Raw genomic sequence first — 9276 nt, forward strand, 5'->3', positions numbered from 1 at the left:
TGCTTTTTTCTTGCCATAATACAAATTCTAAGTAAAGAAAAATGAGTGGCCATCATTACTTTAAGAAATGAAGGTCAGTCAGTGCAAAAAATTGGGAAAACTTTGAAAGTGTCCCCAAGTGCAGTTGCAAAAACCATCAAACGCTACAAAGAAACTGTCTCCCATGAGGACCGCCCCAGGAAAGGAAGACCAAGAGTCACCTCTGCTTCTGAGGATAAGTTTTTCCGAGTCACCAGCCTCAGAAATCGCAGGTTAACAGCAGCTCAGATTAGAGACCAGGTCAATGCCACACAGAGTTCTAGCAGCAGACACATCTCTACAACTGTTAAGAGGAGACTTTGTGCAGCAGGCCTTCATGGTAAAATAGCTGCTAGGACACCACTGCTAAGGACAGGCAACAAGCAGAAGAGACTTGTTTGGCTAAAGAACACAAGGAATGGACATTAGACCAGTGGAAATCTGTGCTTTGGTCTGATGAGTCCAAATTTGAGATCTTTGCTTCCGACCATCGTGTCTTTGTACGGCGCAGAAAAGGTGAACGGATGGACTCTACATGCCTGGTTCCCACCGTGAAGCATGGAGGAGGAGATGTGATGGTGTGGGGGTGCTTTGCTGGTGACACTGTTGGGGATTTATTCAAAATTGAAGGCATACTGAACCAGCATGGCTACCACAGCATCTTGCAGCGGCATGCTATTCCATCCGGTTTGCGTTTAGTTGGACCATCATTTATTTTTCAACAGGACAATGACCCCAAACACACCTCCAGGCTGTGTAAGGGCTATTTGACCAAGGAGAGTGATGGGTTGCTACAGCAGATGACCTGGCCTCTACAGTCACCAGACCTGAACCCAATCGAGGTGGTTTGGGGTGAGCTGAACCACAGAGTGAAGGCAAAAGGGCCAACAAGTGCTAAGCATCTCTGGTAACTCCTTCAAGATTGTTGGAAGACCATTTCTGGTGACTACCTCTTGAAGCTCATCAAGAGAATGCCAAGAGTGTGCAAAGCAGTCATCAAAGCAAAAGGTGGCTACTTTGAAGAACCTAGAATATAAGACATATTTTCAGTTGTTTCACACTTTTTTGTTAAGTATATAATTCCACATGTGATAATTCATAGTTTTGATGCCTTCAGTGTGAATGTACAGTTTTCATAATCAAAAAAAATACAGAAACCTTTTTAAATGAGAAGGTGTGTCCAAACTTTTGGTCTGTACTGTAGTTCACATCATTGAAGTGCTGGCATATGGGGTATGGGCTTCCCAGGCCGCCTGAAGCTTGTTCTGGGTTATTGGAACTAGGACCCACACCTTCTGACCCACTTCGTACACCCGCTCACGGGCGTTCTGATCATACCACAGCTTCTGGCTGGCCTGGGCCTGCACCATATTCTCATGCACCAGCTGCGTCATTGCCTGCATTTTGTCACGGAGCCGCATGACATACTCTATAACGGACACTTCGGGTGAGTTCAATTTCCCTTCCCAGGATTCTCTTACCAGACCAAGGGGGCCCCGGACTCGTCTGCCAAACAGGAGCTCGAAGGGGGAGAACCCCATTGAGGCCTGTGGTACCTCTCTGTAAGCAAAGAGCAGGTGTGTGAGGTAACGCTCCCAGTCGTGCCAACGGAACTCAACCAGCATCTTAAGCATCTGCTTAAAGGTACCATTGAATCGCTCACACAAACCATTGGTCTGTGGGTGATACGAACTTGATACTAGGTTCCATTAACCGAGACATGAACTGAGTCTCCTGGTCCATAAGCATCTTCTTGGGGAATCCTACTCTCGAAAAAATGGCCAGGAGGGCATCTGCCATCTTATCAGCCCTATTGGAGGACAAAGCTACTACCTTCGGGTACCGGGTAGCATAGTCTACCACAGTAAGGATGAACTGTTTTCCAGAGCTGCTGGGAATGGCCAGCGGGCCAATGATGTCCACAGCAATCTCTGGAATGCTCTATGGTGGCTGGCAAAAGGATCAGGGGAGCCTTGGGTGCATGCCCCGACTTCTCCACTCTTTGAAGACCTTATCTACCTGGGGATAAGGTCTTCAGGGGACACCAACTCACGGCGGATGAGGGTTCATACAGCTCCGGTGTCCTTGAGCCCCAAAGTGACTTTATCACGCACGGTGACTGATTGTCACAGACCCCCTAACCGCCCCACCCACAAAAAGGACACCTTCAGTAGGCCCCTGGGCCTTAGGTGTGGAATTCTTCTGTCTGCGGGCAGATGAGCCCTGTCACAGGTATAGCACCGCCGTGAGTCCGATGCAGACCGGGTGCTGGAAGATGAGGCAGGAGCCCCAGCGGGCCGGCTGGGTGGAACACTGGGGGTGGTTGTCGGCTTACCCTTTTTTCCAGCTGGCGGCGGCCGACTTCTGCGCCTCTGGTGTGCGGTTGGCTTCATAGGCATCCGCGATCTGGGCTGCTTTGGCGGCCTCCTTTGGCTCCAGCACAAACTGTCGCACTTCCACTGGGCAAAGACGAAGAAGCTGGTCCTTCACCATCAGATCCTTCAGGTCCTCAAAGGTGGTGACTGACAGTCCTTGGACCCACTGCTCAAAGTTGGTTCGGAGCTCATCCACCACATCACTGTAGCTATCGTGGTCCACGTTGGAGGGCTCTGAACTTCTTCCGGTAAACTTTCGGAGTTAGCTGGTACTTTTTTATCAAGGCCTGCTTGACTGCCTCATAGTCTCCATCTTGGTCTCGAGGGAGAGAAGCAAACGCCACCAGAGCTCTTCCTCTGAGCCCTGGAGTTAAATACCTGGCCCACTGGGCTTCAGGCAGCTGGTACTGCCTGCAGGCTTTTTCAAATCCCTGCAGAAATATGTCCAAGTACCCATCTTTTTCCATCACAGGGAAATGCTCAGTACGGCGTTTAAAGCTGTTGGCACTGTTGGATTCACAGGTCTGCGTGGAGGATGGGTCCTTATGAATCCAGGCTAGCTCCATCTGATACTGTCGCTCCCGCTCAGCAGCCTCTCGGTCATCTTTTCGCTCCTCTCTGTCAGCTTGGGCCTGATCCTCGGCTCTCTCAGCCTCTCGCTCCTGGAATTTCAGGAACAGCTGCAGTTGTCTGTCACGATCGTCTGCGGCGAGCTGCTCCAATGCCATCTGCAGGTGGGGGTCCACACTACCCTGGCTGCGGGTCTGGCTGGCAATAACAGGTGGGACCCCTGCAGCAGCGCCATCCGGACCTTGGCTGGCCGCCCCATCATCAGGGCTCTGCTGTCGGACGGTCTCTGCAGCACCTTGCAACAGTTCAATCATTTGGTGCCTGGTCTTGCCCGTGGGGTCAATCTGACACAGCTCACAGAGGGTCGTGATAGTGTCCTCTGACTGCTGGTGGTACCAGGGCTCTCCAAATAAAAGATAGGACAGAAAAACAAGAGAAGGTGGGGGATGCAACTGCTTTGCATGCAGTAATGTCCCAGATAAAAAATATTAAAACACTGAGTCTGATTCCTTAAAACTTTAAACAGAATTCTCACAAGAACCGTGCAAGTTTTCAGTGACAGGAATGATTGCTCAATACAGCCTCTGATGTTCTGTAATATCCCACCGCTTGCCACCAATTGTCAGGAAACAACACCGGAGGGATCATACAATATCTCACTTCTGCCATCAATTTGTCAGGCTTTCGCACACACACAATATCGATTACTCACTACGTAGTTACCGGCCAGCTAGCAGTGAGCGTATGGCGTACACACCTTCAAATTCCAAGTCATGGAATATGTGTATATGCCCCTGTACGATCACTGCCAGCTTCACGATAACCCAATTAATATTATTCGCTGCCACCACCGATCAGATTTGAAATACAGGCCTGATCGGGTGCCTGCTTTCTGGTAGCATATGGCCTACCCACAGTAAATTAAGTGGGTTCTTCTCACTATAGTAATGCCAAATACATGGATGCTAAATATGGTTTGGCACACTGCAAGGCTCAGAAGCGAGGGGGAGATCTGACTTTGGGAGATCAGATATTGCTGGATTGGTTTATGGAAGCCGTGTTACTTTTCAAGAGCCTTTGAGCCACTAATAATGTGGAAATCTCTGTTTTTCCACTGACACAGATAATGGACCTGAGTGGGGACTTGTTTTTTTGCAGAACGAGTAGAAGTTTTATTGGTATTATTTTCACCTACATAACATTGTTTTGTGGCATCTTATTCTATATTTGGGACGCAGAATGAACAAACATTTAACACCACGCTCTACTGGTTCATCCTATAAGGTTTTCTATTAGACTGTGAACTGTCATTGTCTTGGTTAATAATACAATTTTTGTCGTAACTTACCATTTTTACTGACAGCTTAAGTAGAAATGTTCAAAAATATTACATTCAAGGATATTTTATTCAAAAATAATTGTTTTTTTTTCTTGGCAGATGACTGTACCAGGAGATCAGAGGTACAGCTGACATCTTCAATTTTTAAATCAGACGATCTTGTGATCCCACAGGATACAATTGAAGTGAATGCCATTACTCCAGATTTACCATCATCCCTTCACAGCAAAGATCTATCATCTGATCCTATGAAACAGGTTCTGTCTTCTGATTCATTACCGACTACTAAGGAAAATCAAAGTCACAAAATAAGCATTAAGAAACGAACTGCTCCTAAAGCAAAGAAGCCATGTTCACGTCCAGAATATGGAAATAGTTTTCCTCTCCAAAAGTCTTTTCTTAAACATCAAAACATTCACACAGTAGAGAATAGATTTTCTTGTTCCAAGTGTATGAAGTGTTTTAACCAGAAATCAAAACTTGTTCAACACCAGAAAACCCACACAGGGGAAAAGCCTTTTTCCTGTTCAGATTGTGGGAAATGTTTTCTGAAGAAATCATCTCTTCTTAGTCACCAGAGAACTCACACTGTGGAGAAGCCTTTTTCCTGTTCAGAATGTGGAAAATATTTTAGACATAAATCTAGTCTTGTTATGCACCAAATAACGCACACAGGGAAGAAGCCTTTTTCATGTTCAGAATGCGGGAAATGTTTTAACCGAAAAGCATATCTTAATAGCCATCAGAAAATCCACAGAAGGGAGAAGCCTTTTTCATGTTCAGAATGTGGGAAATGTTTTAAATGGAAATCAGATTTTGTTAAGCATCAAAGAACCCACACAGGGGAGAAGCCTTTTTCATGTTCAGAATGTGAGAAATGTTTTAGCCAGAAAGTGGAACTTGATGGCCACCAGAGAACTCACACAGGGGAGAAGCCTTTTTCATGTTTAGTATGTGGGAAATGTTTTAAACAGAAATCAAATCTTGTTATTCACCAGAGAACCCACACAGGGGAGAAGCCCTTTTTTTGTTCAGAATGTGGGAAATATTTTGCACAGAAATCAGATTTTGTTACGCACCAGAAAATTCACAAAGGGGAGAAGCCTTTTTCCTGTTCAGAATGTGGGAAATGTTTTAACAATAAAAGGAATCTTATTATTCACCACAGAACTCACACAGGGGAGAAGCCTTTTTCATGTTCAGAATGTGGGAAATGTTTTATCAAGAAATCATCTCTTCTTAGTCACCAGAGTAGTCACACAGGGGAGAAGCCTTTTTCATGTTCTTAATGTGCGAAATGTTTTACACGGAAATTAATTCTTAATAAACATCTGCTTAATAAACATCAGAGTGTCACGGATTCCTCCGCTCAGTATGTCTTGGAAGCTGTGAAAGACAGCTCAGTTGTCCAATCTGGTGCAGTTTTATGCAGAGCTGTTGGTGTTTTAATGAACAGCTCAGCTGTCTAATCTGAGTCTGAGATGCTGAGCTTCTTTCAGGTGTTCCCTGTTCCTGTTGATTACCCAGTTACTTAGCTGAGCTGTCAGTCTTAGACCTCTGCCAGACGTAGCATCTGCTCAGTGATGTGCCTTGTATTTCTGTGCTCTGTTAATCTTTTGCTGTCTGTCCTTGGACCTCGTTCTGACCATCCATTTGCCTAGCCCCTTTGCTCTGATCTGCTGTCTTCCTGGTATTCTGACCTCAGATAATGACTTGACTTCGCCTTTGTCTTTTAACTTTAGTTTTCTATGTGCTCTCTTGGTATCTGACCCCAGAAGTTTGACTACTCTGCTTCACAGCCTGTCCATGAGTGGTGAATAGCGTCACACTCTGTGATCAGGTGGTGAATATGACCCAGATGGTCCAGGAACTGGCTAGGGAGTACCAGAAGCTAGGATCTTCACAGCACCCGCTGCAGGGTCAGTTTTTCTTCCCAAAGCTGTCCTCTACTGACTGTAATAATGACTTCGATACCTGCTGACGTGCAGTTGGTCTCCTGAACCAGTGGTATGTGGGAAGGAAAGAAATATGGAAAATCCGCGCTTGTGGTAGATAACAGTAAATCCAGGTCCAGACTAGAAAACTATGCGTTTTATTACTGTCTATGCATTTCAAAGTGCCATACTTCCTCCTCAGGACAAAAAAAACATATGACAAGTCACAGAACTCAGCCATACAGTGGGGTGAAAGTGTTTGCTCCCTTCCTGATTTCTTATTCTTTTGCATATTTGTCACACTTAAATATTTCAGATCACAAAGCAAATGTCAGTATAAGTCAAAGATAAGTAAACACAAAAAGCTGTTTTTAAATCGAGGTATTTATTATTAAGGGAAAAAGAAATCCAAACCTACAGGGCCCTGTGTGAAAAAGTGATTGCCCCCTAAACCTAATAACTGGTTGGGCCACCATTAGCAGCAACAACTGCAATCAAGCAATTGCGATAACGGGCAATGAGTCTTTTACAACTCTCTGGAGGAATTTTCGCCTACTAATCTTTGCAAAATTGTTGTAATTCAGCCACATTGGAGGGTTTCCGAGCATGAATTGCCTTTTTAAGGTCATGCCACAGCATCTCAGTCGGATTAAGGTCAGGACTTTGACTAGGCCACTCCAAAGTCTTAATTTTGTTTTTCTTAAACCATTCAGAGGTAGACTTGCTGGTGTGTTTTGGATCATTGCCCTGCTGCATAACCAAAGTGCGCTTCAGCTTGAGGTCACGAAGAGATGGCTGGACATTCTCCATCAGGATTTTTTGGTAGACAGCAGAGTTCATGGTTCTGTTTACCAAAGCAAGTGCTTTAACTGAGTCAAGTAAGGCCTGCAATTCTTTGGCTGTTGTGGGGTCTATTGTGACATCTTGGATGAGTCGTCGCAGCACTCTTGGGGTAATTTTGGTCAGCCAGCCACTCCTGGGAAGGTTCATATTGTTCCATGTTTTCTCCATTTGTGGATAATGGCTCTCACTGTGGTTCGCTGGAGTCCCAAAGCTTTAGAAATGGCTTTATAACCTTTTCCAGACTGATAGATCTCAATTACTTTGTTTCTAATTTGTTCCTGAATTTCTTTAGATTGCGGCATGATGTCTAGCTTTTGAGGATATTTTGGTCCACTTCACATTGTCAGGCAGGTGCTATTTAAGTGATTTCTTGATTGAGAACAGGTGTGGCAGTAATCAGGCCTTTATGTGGCTAGGGAAATCAACTTCCCAAAGATGTGATAAACCACAGTTAATTGTTTTAAAGTGGGTAGGGGGGGTGCAATCCCTTTTTCACACAGGGCCCTGTAGGTTTGGATTTCTTTTTCTCTTAATAATAAAGACCTTCATTTAAAAACTGCATTTTGTGTTTACTTGTGTTATATCTGTCTAATATTTTAATTTGTTTTGTGATCTGAAACATTTAAGTGGGACCAACATGCAAAATAAGAAATCAGGAAGTGGCAAACACTTTTTCACACCACTGTATATAGACACTTGTGAATTTGAAAAAAATGTGGCGCCAAAAAAAGCATGGCTGTGGAGTCGATGAGCAAAACCTCCGACTCCTCAATTTCCATGACACCGACTCCATCTCCGACTCCCTCATACATGGCTCATGTATAAGTGATAAATTTATTGTAGCACAGATTAATCTCAGCTAAAAGTCTAGACCCTTAGATCAGGAATAGGAAAGACATTTATAGGATATTTTATAACTTTCCTAAATTCGTATGAATAAATATTCCTCACAAACTGCATTGAACTACTGTACCCGGAGTCGGTCCGTGTTACGACTCCACCAAAATGGGCTCCGACTCCACGACTCCGACTCCACAGCCCTGAAAAAAAGAATACATGATATGTCAAAGTTCATCTTGGGCAGTTTAACATTGTAAATAATTAAAAAAAAAAAATGATGATAAAAGGTTTCAAAATATAAAATTTCATATTGTTTCTAAGATTAATGACATTGAGAAAATAATGAAATCCACGTTTGTGGTGATAAGTTTCATCTAAAAATATAGTGTGATGTAAAAATATCAGGATGTAGGACGGGCTAGAAGTCACAAGATCAAAGTATCGATATTGGTGTGAGCGATGTGATCTTGGCGTGCCACGGAGAAGAGTGAATGAACCAGAGGATTAAAAAAAAGGGGCGATTGGGGTGTATAGAACCATAAATTTATTAAGAAGTGGATTGTAGTGAATAAAAGTGTTTGGAATGTTAAAATATTAGTTATTAGATATTATATGAACATATAAAACACATTTTAAGCGTGAATATATAAGAGAAATAAGATACTAAAGGACTGGACATAGAAATCGCTAAGAGAGTAGCGTGGGAAAAAATCTATGCTACTGGGAAAGTCCCTCCACTGAACTTAGATGAACTCCGCATTCGGGGATAACCCAGCTGTTAGAGTGAGAGGCTGGGTGAAATTGTGACATAGCGTGGGAAAAAAATCTATGCTGCTGGGAAAGTCCCTCCGCTGAACTTAGATGAACTCCGCATTTGGGGATAACCCAGCTGTTAGAGTGAGAGGCTGGGTGAAATCGTGACATAGCGTGGGAAAAAATTATGCTGCTGGGAAAGTCCCTCCGCTGAACTTAGATGAACTCAGCATTCGGGGATAACCCAGCTGCTAGTGAGAGGCTGGGTGAAATTGTGACGTAACGTGGGAAAATTTTAGTACAAGCCTCCAAAGAAGCCGTGAAAGAGGAATAAAGACGAAATCTTCGAGCAAAATGAGTGTCAAAACAAAAAATGAAGCGGGAGCGAGTTCAATTCCCAACCGAAATAACAAATTAAGGTAAACTATTATTGAGCAAATATTAAGAGATTGTACCTTACACAAAATATAATTATTAAAAATATTTAATAAGAAATATATATATATATATATATGATAAAAATGACGATTGATTTATTCAGATTTTGAATACGATTTTGGGTCAACAGCAGGGCAAATTCAATAGGGCTGATCCGGATCATGTT

At 43.6% G+C, this 9276-nt stretch overlaps 1 protein-coding gene across 1 annotated transcript in view; it reads left to right on the top strand.

Annotated features, from left to right (window-relative positions):
* The window catches only part of LOC141217357 (uncharacterized), a 29630-nt gene extending 24005 nt beyond the window's left edge, over positions 1 to 5625 (top strand). Inside the window, exon 7 of the mRNA XM_073665785.1 lies at positions 4402 to 5625. Coding sequence (XP_073521886.1) covers positions 4402 to 5591 — 1190 coding nt within the window. The 3' untranslated portion in view covers positions 5592 to 5625. The remainder of the gene's footprint in view (positions 1 to 4401) is intronic.
* The last annotated feature ends 3651 nt before the right edge of the window (positions 5626 to 9276 follow it).

The sequence above is a fragment of the Phyllobates terribilis genome, unplaced genomic scaffold (assembly GCF_046119375.1).
Source record: "Phyllobates terribilis strain yellow unplaced genomic scaffold, ASM4611937v1 Scaffold_238__1_contigs__length_3037890, whole genome shotgun sequence".
NCBI classification, from domain to species: domain Eukaryota; kingdom Metazoa; phylum Chordata; class Amphibia; order Anura; family Dendrobatidae; genus Phyllobates; species Phyllobates terribilis.